General features: G+C 37.3%; 1 protein-coding gene across 7 annotated transcripts in view; it reads right to left on the bottom strand.

The window, feature by feature from the left end:
* The window catches only part of tmod2 (tropomodulin 2), a 61,088-nt gene that overhangs the window by 14,550 nt on the left and 30,637 nt on the right, over positions 1 to 15,901 (bottom strand). For all 7 annotated transcript variants that reach the window (XM_069911167.1, XM_069911166.1, XM_069911161.1 and 4 more), the window contains 2 exons: positions 12,628 to 12,776; positions 9,759 to 9,915 (listed from right to left, as the gene is read on the bottom strand). In XM_069911167.1, coding sequence (XP_069767268.1) covers positions 9,759 to 9,915; positions 12,628 to 12,753 — 283 coding nt within the window. In that variant the 5' untranslated portion in view covers positions 12,754 to 12,776. The remainder of the gene's footprint in view (positions 1 to 9,758; positions 9,916 to 12,627; positions 12,777 to 15,901) is intronic.

Below are 15,901 nucleotides of genomic sequence, written 5' to 3'. Positions count from 1 at the left end.
TCCTCTGAAAGGGCAAGGGAGGGGAGCAGGGTCACACTTAGTTGTCAATTTGCAGTGTCCTGCGCAGTCACGTTTCTTCTTGCGCGCATAAGCCAGCCGGCACTCATGCATGCATGGTGTGCCTGCACGCATATAGGGGAATTTGGGATGGGAACATTTAGTGCAGGCACGATCTTTGGCTGCGCATCTCTTCAGTCAATGACGATGTCGAGTGGACTGTGGAGTAGTGGCATATGGTGGGCTTTGATCTTTGAAGGAGTTTTGAAATGCTTAAAGAGACACACAGTACAAAAACAAGAGTTTTATCAGTATTTTCAGATACAACATTATGTTAATAGGAGAGTTAAAAATGTAACCAAGGCAAGTACATGTTTGATAAAACTGTTTAGAAGCATATAATTCAGAATATGGTAGTAAAATAATTTCAAGTATATATAAAGGTCTGTCAAATCTTAAAACACTCAACTTCATACATTAAAACAAAATGGGAAAAAGAGGGATAACTATATCAGAGAAAGAATGGACAATAATATGAAGGTATATTTGGAAGTGACCAGTTCACAGAAATGGATGGAGTTTGGGTGGAAAAACCATACGATACTTTATTACACCCACCTCAGAAATCCCATTATGATAGTAACCTCCCTGTTTGCAGGAGAAATTGTGAAAATCAAAATGCAAACTATTACCATATTTTTTGGGACTGTCCTGTTATCGAATATTATTGGAGTAGAATACATAATCCCCTCCAAGTCATTTTTTAAATGTGAAATACCTTTAGAAAGTACCAAGTCCGTATATTTTGGGTATATAGTTGAAAAGAGAAATACTTAATGAATATACTGCTGGTGGCGAGCAAAAGTCTAACCAGGAAATGGTGATCACACGAGAGTCCTACTTTAAACACATGGAAGGGAATTATAATGGACATTTATAAAATGAAGATAACAGCATCTGTTAATTATAAATTGGAACAATTTGATTCATACTGCAAAAAAAAAAGGCTGATCTTATTCTTATAAATCAATTGTCGTTTAAAAAAATCACTCCCTATTTGTATATAGTTTTCTTTTTCTTGTTCTCCTTATAAATGTACAGTTCAGATAAAGATTATGTGGAAAATAAAGGCAAATATGAATGTATGATAATAGATGCATAACATCTGAGAGACATCGTATGGAAAAGTTTGTTTAAACTTCAATAATTTTTTTAAAATGAGTATTGCATGAATGCAGTGGACAGCGGCAGTGTGGAGAGTAGGAGACAGAGTGGTTAACTTGGTTCTGAGTTTTCTGACACTGGGCTCCCTCTAAGCTGCGCACATTCTGTGTGCACGCACACCCTTGCGCAGACTGACAATGTGTGCGCACAGCACTGCCCTTTAGGCACGTGCACATGTGCACAGTTTAGAGGGTTGTCCTCCATTTTGGACAATTAAAAATGGCCACCTTAGTTCCTCCTCCTCGCCGAGGCTATGTCCCCTAGTTCTGGTCTCACCCACCAAAGGAAACAATTTACCTACTGTTAGGTCTGCTTTGTTCATGAATGAGTGAGACAAACACCAGGCTGAGTCGAAATCAGGGTTCTTTGTTCTTTATTACCGGATTGTAACACTTGCGACCAACCAGGTTAGTCGGAGAATGCATTCTGCCGTTATCAGCAAAATGGTGATTTTTTATACCCTTGGATATGTGCTTAGAACATCATCATATCATTACTTGTCCAATGACTAAAACTGTTGCTATCCTTTCCCTGCTAGCTTCCTGCCTCTCAATCCATCAATGTCTCTCTTATCTTGTAAGTACAAGGATGCATTCACATCTTGTTACTGCCCCGTACATTCCCATCTCATGATGTTTTACCTAACAGGAGTACAAGGACACCTCCCCTTCTTGTTACAGCCTTGTACAGGGTAACTCCCTACACATTCCCATCTCATGATGTTTTACCTTACACTACCTCAATTTAATATTTAAATTAGAAATATCATTGTAGTTGCCCTGACAACTGGCCATTTAATACATTATGCAGATATTGGAGTTTGATCACTAGGAGACTGGAATTCAGAGAAACACATTTGTATTTAGTAAAGTAGTAGAAACAAAATACAAATAAGAACCTATACCAGAAAGGGAAATTACATATCCATCTATCCATCTGAATGTTTTCATTGAGAACACTAAACAAATTTTTCAGGCCTACGAAGGCACAGCACATTGAACATTCCTAGATCATGAACAAGTTTTACAGGAAATGTATGCAACTAACTTTTGACAAATAACGATTAAATTATTTCAGCATTTAACCAAGATTCTACTGCTTCCTCCTTGCAGCAAATCTCTTCAAAGTCTTTCCCTGATCTCATCCGGTCAGTAAGCTACTTTTTGGGGAAATGCATTGGTATCTAATCTGAATGCCACCATTAAAAAAATAAATCAGACAGCCCTAAATTCCCAAAGCCATAAATGTGCACCAAATTAATTAGAGGTAAGTGAGGCATTAAAATTAAGCCCCTTTCACATTTGCAAGTCGTCCCAGGAATTAATGGTCAATTGGCCTAAAAAGGGTCTCGTGCGGAAAGCAAAATCTTCTCAACGCCTGCATGAGATGACATCATCTCACGTCGGGGACAGACTTCCTCCACCCCTAGTGCAATGCCTGGTGTCTACAGATGCCAGTGTTGCAATTAGACAAGTGTAGAATGGGCAATTACATTCTAGGATAGAAATGACCCAAGTTTTTGCAGGAACACGAAGGAAGATTAAAATGAAGGTATAGACTCTGTTGTGGGAAAGTCGCAGCAGGAGAGGGGAAATAAATAGCAATAACGGACAATTTTTAAACAGCGTGGGAAAGTTGATAGCGCTATAGTGCACCATTTATAAAGATCATGGAAAAAAGCGATGGTGGACATGACTTCCCAGAATGCTGTGCAGCAGAGAAACCCTTCCACGAGTGCTCTGTCCGTGCAGGAGTGCATACAACCCTTTCTCTGCCGCATGGAATTCTGGGAGGGCAGGTCAGTCATCCTTTTCCCCCATATTTCTATATTGTGAGCAATAGCACTTACCAGCTTCCCCACATGGTTTGAAAATTGCCTGCTATTGCTATTTATTTCCCTATAAAGCTTAATTATGTCATAATTAGGAATTATTAATTTTGTTTGAATATAGGATCATAATACATTGATCAAGATTTAGGGCAGGTCCACCTTCGCTCGATGTGTCATGACATCTCTGGTAGAAGGCAGAACAATTCTAACCCGAGGGATGGCTCCTTTCAAGTGTGAACGCATGCAGTGTCCCAGTTAAGAGTGGTCAAGTGTTAAAAGCAAAAATGCCATTCCTACCCTGGATCACTGAACAGCCGATTTAGTGGGTTGCAAGTGTAAAAGGGGCTTTAGATACATTTATTAAATTTAATGGTAGTTCAGATCACATCACACACTAAAACAGAAATGATACAGAAGGTTGTGGGATAGGAAAATTTAAAAAGCCTAGAGCTTTCAAATACTTTGTACAATCCTTTAAACCAATGGCGTCAACCTTTTTCTTTCCATTTGCATACCATCTCAAGTCATTCCAGAGCACTCATGGCATCCTGTGCACTGAAAAAGGTTGAAAACTACTGCCTTAAACTGTAGAGGAACAGGAGCTGAAGACACAGAACTAGCTCTAAAGCATAAACAGGATGCTCTCCATTAAATGAACATTGATCAGTTTGGTAACCAACTATGTGTCAATTTTTCCTGAAATGTCAAAAATATCAGTTTCTCCAAATGAGAACCACAGGCTAGTTAAAGATTAGTTTGAATCAGATTTTAGTAATACAGGTATATGCAAAAATAAGTAAATTATTGCATCACTATTTTCTTAAGATTACATCATTAAAAATTGCAACTACAAGGTCAACACTATTACCAATAACTACAGTTAAAAACATGGACATTAAAATAGAAACCAAAAAAAAATTTGTTGACTAAGCAAGTGATGTGTAGTGCACATAACTGGAAAATTGGCTGATCAGAGACCATCTTTGAGGAATATCTCACCTGATGTAGCGGCAGCTGCTGCTCCTGTGGTTTAGCATTAGAATGAGCAGCAGAGAGCATTGGTTAGAAACGTGGAAAATGCCAAAACATTCAACAGAAAACTACTACTGGCATGCAAGGTTTTTGAAATAGGAGCTACTTTCAAATCAGAAATATTAAATCTAAATACAAGCGTGATATTGGACAAGGTATGCAACAACACTTGCAATCCACATACAAAAATGCACTAGTGTATATCTGAACAGGTCAAACACCAATATTCTCAGATAGCCATGCATCACACACTCCTCAATACAAACACAATTTTCCATCATTTTGCATGTATCTACTCCATAATTTTTCCTGTACATCCTCTTAAATCTTTTTCAGTTACTTATTCTAATAAACATTTCTAATGAACTACTGTAGTTCAGGAAGAGAGAACATATATTCCAACAACTAGATATAAGATGTTGATTGAGGCTAATCTAAATTTTGTGGTAACAGACGCAGGACTGAACCACACACGAGTATAGGACTGAATTGTACACTAATTAGCACATGTGCTATTTAAACCTAGTTTTCAAAAAGAGTTAAACCATCCAGATTTTTTTTATATATAAAGTTTTTCACAAATTTGATATTAGATATAGAGACCTTCAAATAAAGTAGAAATTGGTTTTTAAAAAAAATCCTAAAAATAGCAACTCAGACTAAGATAGAATGTACATCGCAAAGCAAATGAAGAAAATACCCGAAAAAATATCAATACTGATGCTACATTGCGAGGAGTGCAAACAACTGAATAAAATAGAGACCGACTAGATTTTTCCATAAATAAACTAGTTCTTAATCTAACCTTTTAGTGGTTTAATGACACTACAAACTGCAATAGCACCAAGTTGGAAGCCTCAGCAAGAATTAAAAACATCAGGTCTTGCACTTTTCACAAACCAAATGAGTAATGCTTTCACCAATTCTACACAGGTATGCAATAAAGTCAATAAGCACCCTGCAGTATCCCATAAACAGAGGAAGGAGACATTTTATTTTTAAAAATGGTCAAAGATAAAATACGAACAGACTTACTGAAGGTACTTCGACCTCTAAATTCCTGCTCTTTAAATAGCACCAAGTTTTTCTTTTAAAAAAAAGATCCACTTGATTATGCACTTTAACTAAAGAGTACTTCAAATAATGTAGCATTCCCTCAGCACCGCAGACCATCTGTTCATGTGCTGAAGACCCACAACCTGATATTGCAACTAAGCCTAGCTATCTACAAAATACTAAAATATCTGAAGAAATTAAATACACAAATAATTGTGTACCTTGAAAATGGACAAATCCTGTCCCTAAGTAAATTTTCACTATTTTTATATTAATCCAATATTTTACTAGTGAGTAATTCAATATACTTGACCACAACCAAAAATATACAAATAACACCACTCATCCCTATTAGCCAAAAGGCAAATGTAAACAACAAAAAATGAAAATGGTGTAGATCTCCCTAGTTCTGACAAAGGTCCCAGACAGAATGCATTTCCTTTCCCCCCTCCCCTCCCAAACAAGAGTGTAGCCGGACCTTTTGGGCCTTTATAGCATTTGATTTATCCCCATTATTTTCCTCTAAAGAGTGAAAAGCACCTTACAAAGTCATCTTATTTTTGCTCTTTGTTTTTAAATTCGATTGCATCCAAGTTAAATCTACTTAAAATCCAAAGCATTTCCAGAAACATTTTTTAAAATAACAAAAAGCAATTGTGCGCTTTGGGATAGCATCAGTTTATACCTTGTTTGCTCAGGCTTTTGCAATCTGCAAGAATTGGAACAGGGGAATGGAAGAGACTCCTAGCACTGCTAAAGTATCAAAACCCTTTGTAGATAGAGAAAGTGGACTCATTAAAAGTGTAGACAAAACTATAATATACAAATGCAAGAGCATGTTCAATGAGAATATTGCATGTTTGCTCAGTGGAGCAAAGAAAAACAAAAATAAGAGAAACAGAAGTTAAAATTTGAAATCATTACAACAGCAGTTTTCACCAACTGAGAAAATTGCCAATTCAAGTAGAAAATTGATGGAAAATTGCAAATAGCATTTGACTGGTAAAGCGAGACACATATGTTTAGGACAGAATTTGTTAATTGTGGGGAAATAACAGGGACTTCATTGAAAGAATGTCTGAGTGTCAGATCATGTATTAGCTCACATGGAAAATAAGCATTTGAAAGACAAGCTTATGCAACAAACCCAGCTGATACTTGAAGGATGTCGGTAATGTGACAGAGGAAACATTGACAAACTTTTGTCCGTGCAAGTATGCAGGAGGGCATTTGGGGGGAAAAAAATGATGTGGATTTCCAAAAGTGACCAGATTTTAGTAAGAATCTCATGAGCTTCAAAACAAATTCAATTGTATGCCAGGCATGAACATTGTGGGGGAACCAATTTTGTAATTAGACTGTACTCAATCCAATTGATAACTTGCCCAATTCAAGAGAGAACAGGGTCTCTTCCAATTCTTAAAGATTGCAAAAATCTGAACGAGCAAAGCATAAAGTGAAAATAGCTAAAACACACAATTGCTTTTTGATATTTTAAAATGTTTTAGGAAACATTGGGATTTTAAATTTTAAACTTAATCTAAAACAAAAATCAAACGTGACTTTGTAAGGTGCAAGATGTAGTTCTGCACATATGGGAGACTTTGAAGTATCCATGGAATACTTCTTCTTTGGCTTGGCTTCGCGGACGAAGATTTATGGAGGGGTAAAAGTCCACGTCAGCTGCAGGCTCGTTTGTGGCTGACAAGTCCGATGCGGGACAGGCAGACACGGTTGCAGGGGAAAATTAGTTGGTTGGGTTTTTCCTCCTTTGTCTTTTGTCAGTGAGGTGGGCTCTGCGGTCTTCTTCCAAGGAGGTTGCTGCCCGCCGAACTGTGAGGCGCCAAGATGTACAGTTTGAGGCGAGATCAGCCCACTGGCGGTGGTCAATGGGGCAGGCACCAAGAGATTTCTTTAGGCAGTCCTTGTACCTCTTCTTTGGTGCACCTCTGTCTCGGTGGCCAGTGGAGAGCTCGCCGTATAATGCGATCTTGGGAAGGCGATGGTCCTCCATTCTGGAGACGTGACCCACCCAGCGCAGCTGGATCTTCAGCAGCGTGGACTCGATGCGGTCGGCCTCTGCCATACCAAGACACAAGAGAAACTTGCCCGTGAACTACTCTTTGCAGACGATGCCGCTTTAGTTGCCCATTCAGAGCCAGCTCTTCAGCGCTTGACGTCCTGTTTTGCGGAAACTGCCAAAATGTTCGGCCTGGAAGTCAGCCTGAAGAAAACGGAGGTCCTCCATCAGCCAGCTCCCCACCTTGACTACCAGCCCCCCCACATCTCCATCGGGCACACAAAACTCAAAACGGTCAACCTGTTTACCTATCTCGGCTGCACCATTTCATCAGATGCAAGGATCGACAACGAGATAGACAACAGACTCGCCAAGGCAAATAGCGCCTTTGGAAGACTACACAAAAGAGTCTGGAAAAACAACCAACTGAAAAAACTCACAAAGATAAACCCATTCAGAGCCGTTGTCATACCCTCACTCCTGTTCTCTCCGAATCATGGGTCCTCTACCGGCATCACCTATGGCTCCTGGAACGCTTCCACCAGCGTTGTCTCCGCTCCATCTTCATCATTCATTGGAGCGCCTTCATCCCTAACATCGAAGTACTACTTAATCCTGAACTAACTGCAGGAAAAGTCTAAATTGTTTTGGATTTCTTTCAAAACTAGCTTCGGTTTTGTTCAATAATACATTAGAAGTTTAAGTAAGCTCAAGATCAATTCTAATATCAAATACTGCTAATCTGCTAACAATTTCAAAATGACAAGCTCTTAATAGGCCTTTCAAAATTATTACTAGGACAAATTTTTAATGGTGGATGGTGCAAATGGAGTGGGGGGGGTGGGGGGAGTGGTGTGCGAGAACCAAACGCATAATGCTTCACAATTTATCTGCTTGAGGGTTATTTATACACTACAAATAGTAGGGACTGAGGATGAACAAATATTCAAATGGTCTCATAACTGATTTTTTTTTAGTAAAATTAAGGTATTAAACATCTGTAGGGAAAGCCTAAAAAAGATCTGCAATAATATTAAAATACAGTCAGTGTTTCAATGCACATTCTTTTCACTTCAGGAATCTAAGAGGGTGTGTAAAGAGACCTCCAAACAAAACAAAAAAAAAATCAAATTCCTCGATGCATTAACCCTAAATTTGTAATGAAGAGAATTTGGTGATGCTTACAAATTGCATCGAAGTTCAGCGAGAAAAAGATTTCTTAATAAAGTCATGTATAGAATTAAAATCTTTAAATAGTCCACAAATTATTTCAAATAAATAGTTTTCATACTTCAGATTTTTTTTTTAAATAGTAAGTGATAAACACTGTTTTCATTTAGGCATTTATATCAAAGCTCCTTAAGTAGGAGCCTATAAAGACCGTTCACAGTGTAGTAAATTACAACTGTTATGGGAAACCTGTTCCATGCTATAAAGTGGGGAAAACACCTGGCATTGCTAGTGGCTGGAAATGTTAGTGCTATTCAATAGTGAACCATTGGTTGGAAGAGTCTGAAATATGGTTCAAATCAGCAAAGTTTTGGATTTTAACACTTGCCCAATGGTACAAGATCAATTTCTATATCAACTCACCCAAGAGCTAAATATAAGCCTCAAATTGTGGAAAACGGAAAAATTCTAACCACACTTACCTTTAAATCATATTTAAAAATGCATGCCAAGAGTTAATGAAACCTTTCATTCGGATTTTATTCTCGAATACCTTTTCCCCGAAAAGCTCCAAAATCCGAAACGTTTTGAGGGCTGACAAGTGGAAAATTCCACAGCTGGCCTCACTTGCCCATGTGGGGCTCTGCCCCAGTTTGTTACCAACAACCGTCACTGCCAGAGCTACATGCATTACTCACTGTGAGGAATCTGGAGGAAAAACTTTTTTTTAAAAAAAGCCACCCAGCAGAATTGCAAGTGTTTGGTACTATATTTATCTTCTTTTGTAAGCAGAGATCAAGTTTTTTTTTGAGAATACAAAAAATCATTTTCATGTGAAATCCAAAATTCTTCTCCACCTAAAATGCCATGTTTGAGTGCAACGTGACCAGCAACATTATTGCGGTGTAAAAAATATACAGAATACTGCAACCTTTTGATCAAAGCACAGCATCGTGGGTGGAGGCTGAAATTATATTTTTGGAGCTTCTTTGATTAGTACCTTAAAAGACAAATATCTACCACTTTCCATCTAAAATCGTCAGCTGAACAATTGCAAATTATATGAACTAATTTCTGGCACATTTTAAATCCGTCAAAGCTTTATTTTAAATCAAAAGTAAACAGTACAAGATTTTGTTTCCAAATAGGTTGAAGTTTGATGTTAAAATAACTTTTTTTTTAAAAAACATATTTGCATTTCACACTGGAGAACTTCAACATTTTAAAACCAATTAAATTTACATTTTCAAACTTGATCACTTCTGCTTAATATGCAAACACAACTGTAAAGTTAACTTTCATAACGCATCAAACTTTTATTCCTCCAAAAGAAATACATGCAAAAATAGAGAGCCTATAGACCATAGAAATACATGCAAAAATAGATGCAAAAATAGAGAGCCTATAGACCAAAGTTTAGCATCATACCTTTTTTCTCTCCTGAAAAAGGCACAAAATCTTCCCTATCTTTGTATTCCAAAGCCTCCTTCTCCAAGAATAAAAGAAGCTGATCTCTATCAAAGGGTCCAGTTGGAGATTTGACAGTTTGGTCCTTTTGACGAAAGCCTGCTGGTAGGAGTGCATGCTAGAACACCAGAGAAAACAAGATTTTACAAGTCAAACCAGATACATGAAAAGCTATTCCTATCAAAAAAGATCAAAGGCTTCAGAAACTGCAAAATTAGTGTTGGCCTCCTTCCCAAGTCATCATACATCCATTGCTTAACACCCACAATACATTCTGCCATAAAGGACATTATGAACTGTGTATGTTGTGCGAACACCATATTATAGTAACATAGGCGTTTATTATAACTATCAAGACATATGTATTATAGGTTTTGTACCATTATATGTGTGGCAGCACAATTATTTTGTATACCAGAGACACAAGATACACACTAGGTCCCATTCTCTGATCTGGATTTCTGAACTCTATTATAACCTTATGGGACCACAGATGTATATGCAGTCGAATGTTGCCTGAACTGACGTTATGCGGTGCATGACTTTACAGTAAAAACCTCTGGTATCCAACATCTATGGGAATCGGTAGATGCCAGATAAGTGGATTTTCCAGTTACTTGAGAGTGAGTGCTGTGTGATTGGCGAACTAACAGCAAGGTATGCCAATTTTAAAATTCCGTATTTTTTATCCATTTATTTTCTGTGTTTTTTTTTTGCCGGTTGTTAAAATGCCACATAACAGGTTTTCACAGTATGCTTTAAACTTGGAGAAATAGGTGGACTTAATGGCAGACAAACCTGAATCTGTCTCCAGAATGAAATATAAATATTGATTAGTGAGAGTTAGGATATGGACAAGTTTGCTTATTCACTGCTGTACTCCTCTTCCCCCATTTCTATAACTTTCAGTCTAACATCAGGAGACCTGCCCTCCTATAATTCAAGGTTCTCACACTTCTACATAAAAGCAAATTACTAGAGGGTAAAGTTTCCACATTAGTTATCTGCAAAAATATTGCTAATTGCATTTCTCCTCATGACCAAAGAAAATACTTATGTTGCCATCATTCTAGTAACACCCTAAGCACTTCAAGTTTCTCAATATTTTTGGTTCCCCCATGATACATTATACACCATTTTCTTTCCACCCCCTCCCGATTCTTTTAACTTTATCTCAACACTTCAAAGCTCCTTACTGATGAAATGAACAGGACCAGAGGTACCACTGTTCGTTATTAGTGAATATTTGCAGGACGGAGCAGAGAGTAGATTTTGGGAACATGAAAAATGAACTATGAACTGAAACATTAACTGGGATCCATTTACAATTAAAACTAATGAACTAATCCTAAATGGTTGAGAGTTTATTGCAACATACACAAGCACAATGTGCATATTGTGAATGAATTGTGTTATTATTAATCTTTAGTTATAAAATATACTTTAGTAAAGTTATTTTGTGGGGACAGAGACACACACAGAACACCATTTTAAAAGTAGAAATATTTACTAGTTCATTTTTGGCTGAAACTGTGTAAACCTGGAGTGATTGTCCATTGAAATGTTGAAAACAATGCCATTTACTCAGAGAAGCACTTGTATAATCTGTTCCAACAAATAGGCTTTTGCTTCAATAACCTGTGCACACAGATTAGAGGCATCGGCTCAAATGCTTTTGGAAGAGAAGAACTTCAAACAAAATTAGCAGTGATGTCATGTGATTAAAGACACTTCAGAAAGGCATCTTTAATTTAGCACGAGTTTCATCTGAAATGCAGCAGCCTTCAGTGAAGTACTGTTGTGCTGTATAGGTTTTGTCATGTTGTCATGGAAGGTACACAGAAACAGTGGTATCAAAGTGAAAGAGCCACTTCACTATCTCTGTCAGAGAGCAGTTCTCTCATATCCATTTTTTTTTTTAAAGTCACTTCATGTAATCCTTGCCTTGTTGAAATCAACATGTAAAACCATTTCTGGAATCTCCATACAAAAGAGGGGGGGAGGGGCTTGTGGAAAATCATTCGTATGAAGAAACAATTCTACAAGTAGGGAGTTCTGAGAACAACAGTGGACTCAGTTTCAACACAAGATTTCTGAGATTGAACTTTAAAATCTCCAGATTGTTGCAGGGAGGGGGAGAAGGAACACATATACACACATTTGCATAGTGGGGCTAAGTTTAGAGTTAAGATTTTATATTATTAATAGTTATTAACAAAAATATTATTTAGAAGATACCATTGTCCTGATAAATTTCTATTGCTGGTGGTCTAGGTCGTAACAATAGGCACAGAAATTCTTACTTGCTGCAGCCAAAATAGGTTCTCAAGAAACACCAACTACAACAGTATACATTAAATTACCATAATAGGCAAACAGAAAAAGATAAAATGTAAAAGGAAATATAGATATTGGCAGTTGCAGTTAGCGCCAGAAAAAAGTGACAAGGAGGTCTTGGGTAAGACCTACAAAAATCACAGTCAGATGACATAACATTTAAGCAGACAATCTTTCATGCGATTAAATTGCTTATAGAAAATGCTGAAATTAAAGACCTGGAAACCAGGTGATTATAGCTGAAGGTTTGCACAATGGGAACAGAAAATATTATACAGATTTATTAAGAACTCTGTCGTAATGTGAACTTGTTTTTGCAATGTAAAAGCAGAACTTCAGTTGCTAAACATAAACTTCAAGTTAAAATTGAAATGAAAGACATGTTTAAAGATTTAATTTAAAATTTCTAGTAATAAAACAACCACTTTTTCTCTCTCTGCTTTATTTCTAAAGTTAAAAGGTCCAATCACGTTGTCAAAAATTCCAATCCCACCTCTGGATCCAGTTCCTCAAGGGTAGTTTCCAGCTGCTTCAATTCTTCCTCACTCAGTTTGCCAAGTAGTTCATCCTCATCAATATCTTTATATTTCTCCAGGTCCTTTTTGAATGGTAGGGCCATCTCTTCGCAATAATATCGCTATTCTGCAACAATACAAAAATTCAGACCTTAACCAGATGTAATTTCCACCAAGAAAATGTGCCGATATATTTTAAACCAGTACAAAGATTCCCAAGGATTGATTAGGGGTGCAAGAACTCAACAATCATTTTGGATAAAGTAACAGCCCCTCCAGCCTATGAGCCTACACTGCTCTAATACACCAAATTAACCTACCAACCCTGAAAGTCTTTGGAATGTGGGAAGAAATTGGAGCACCCAGAGAAAACCTATACAGACATAGGGGAAAACGTACAAACTCTTATAGACGGCATTGAATTTGAACCCAGGTCAATGGCTCTTAGTGTTACACTAACCGCAATGTGTCCGAAGTGGGAGCAACACCTATTAAACTATCTGAAAATATCATGGTTGAACACTACAATTTTTACTCAGCTGTCAGCGCATCACCCTTTAGCCCAAATATCTAAGTTTCCTGAATGAACATCTGGAATCATATTTAATAGAATTCCAAAAGATTAGCATCTTAAACATCCCATCTAATGCCTGAACTATCATAACCTCCAGTTTCAGATTTTCCTGTCAGAAGTAAAGTAAGCTTACTGGCAATGTTGCCAAGGACTCGAAAGGGCACATTTCAATGAGATCAAATTGTTCTAGGGACCTATGAAAAGCCTTTCTATCCAAAAGAATACAGCCAAACTTTCTATTCTCAGTTCAGAATTGTAGAAGTCCAAGCTTTACATACTACAGGTCTTTAGCAACTAATTTTTGTGAATATGGCTGATGTATGCATTTCTAACTGCTTGCTGTAATCATCATACCTTGCCTACCGACCGGCAAGACCACAACCAAATCCTTCAGAATGTCAGATAGTCACTTGAAATAATAATCACCCTCCAATCAAACTTTTCCATGTCATATCCCATCTGCCATCTTCTTGCTCTTTTGTAGCTTCCCTGTTCTCCTTGCAACTTATTTGGTTGAAAAACTGAACTTATTTTTTTTAATCTAACACTGAGATTAGGAAATTTTTTTTTACTCATTAATTAGAGCATTCAGATCCTTGTAGCACCCCACTTGCCATTCTGAAACAACTTAGCAGATAATAGTTACACGATCCAACAACTAGCATGAAGATATCAATCTCACCCTGAGTAGGACTTTTACCATGAACTTGAAAGCACTATCTTGAAAACCACAGATGAGAATGTGTAGTTTAGGGTGCACTGCAGTTATACGTCAAGACTACTCCACCCGCATCTCCTAACCCAACAAGCTCCAACAAGAGAAGCAGCAAGCGCGTGGGAACGCCACTTGGACCACGTGTCCAAGTCATGCACCAACCCAATTTGGAAATGCAACAATATCAAAGGAATATCTTCACCAGAAATACTGCAATCCCTCACCACTACCTACTAGGGTAATTAGGAATGGGCAATGCAGTGCTTCGAATTCATGATCCAAAATAATCAATGAACCAGACACTGCCTTACTTTTGGCGCAATACTATTTTACTACTGTTATATAAAACAGCTTGTGGCAAAGATTAAGCCAGCTCTCTTAGGACTGTGCTATAAGCTCCCTCTTCCATAACATCCAAACAATTCTTTTTTATTTCTAGTAATACTGTAAGATGGTTATAATGAAAGTTTGCACTGTGACGCTGCCGCAAAACACCGAAGTTCATGATAATGAATTCTGCTTTGTCTACAAAAGAACGAAACAAGTATGTCGAGCATCTGGGCTTCAACAGATATTTGCAGGTCACCAGTGAAGAACAGAAGCCAAAATTCTCTAATTAGAATTGAACGCTTAACTATACTTGGGCTACTGCCAGGGTTACAAATTCAACCAGAAGCTCATCAAACCACCTTGCTGCTCAATGCATTCACCCACTTGTACTGAGAACCCTCAAACCCAGACCTTTCCAGCCACACAATACATTTAATCAGAACACCCTTCTCCTTCAACACCCATCCCTAACAAAATCCTCACTTCCAATTAATCTAATGGACTCTCAACTCACTTTTTGTAATCAATATAACAGCAGGAAATCATGGACTAAGGGCCTATTGTTTCTTGCACAATAGGCTTTGTCAGTTATAAAAGCTTCTATCTTGTAATGTTTATGGAATCCTGGACCTTTACCCCTTGATCAAGATCATAATATAATTGTCTATGTTAAGATTATTTATACAGATTATTTTTGTACAATATAGGTCCTTTTTATCAGTACTTTGCCAATGTAATCTGTTACAACACTGTAGGAAATGTGTATGAAGGACAAATACACAAAACTGCTGGAGATAGTAGGTCTTGCAGCATCCATAGGATGCAAATAAATAACCAACATTTTGGGCGTGAGCCCTTCATCAAGACATGGCAACAATTTTTTTGTATTGGACACTGTCGGACTTGCTGAGTTCTTCAGTAATTTTCTTTTTAAAATATTTTACAATATAAACAATTGAACAGTACAATTATACAATGCATTACAAGATTCAGAAAAAGAAAAAACATCTAAAACATTATGCAATGTTCCCATAGGGAAATCAGAGCACAATAAAATAAAAAAAGATTTAACAGCAAAAAAACTCAAAGAACATTTTAAAATGCCTTCTTCTAAGCAAGGTTGAAAGTTAACATATATGAATCAAGTGACACCAACTGGAAGAGGGACAGCACCGGGCCAAAATTCCAGAACAACGTTAAATCTTAAGATTATGATAATAGTCCATAAATAGGCCCCATGTCTTTTGGAACTTAACACTTGAATCCTTGATAGCATATCAATTTTTTCTACAGTTGAACAAGACATATCTCTTTACCATTGTGCATGTGCCCGTGGAGCATTATCTTTCCATTTAATCAAAATTGCATGTCTGGCTAACAATGATGCAAAAGATAAAATTCGGCTTTGAACTGGTTAGTTATAATCTTGAGGTGATTCAAAAAGTGTAATTAAAGGGCATGATTCCAATTTTAACTTGAGAATTACTGAAAGGGTTTGAAAAACTTCTTTCCAAAATTCTTCTAAACCTGGACAGGACCAGAACATATGAACTAATGAAACATCACCTACTTTACATTTGTCTCAGATGATTTATGTCTGAATAGAAACTAGGCAATTTAACTCTAGACATAT

Source organism: Narcine bancroftii, chromosome 14 (assembly GCF_036971445.1).
Source record: "Narcine bancroftii isolate sNarBan1 chromosome 14, sNarBan1.hap1, whole genome shotgun sequence".
Taxonomy (NCBI): domain Eukaryota; kingdom Metazoa; phylum Chordata; class Chondrichthyes; order Torpediniformes; family Narcinidae; genus Narcine; species Narcine bancroftii.
Note: the sequence above shows the minus strand (reverse complement) of the source record. Positions and strands in the feature narration are given on the sequence as shown.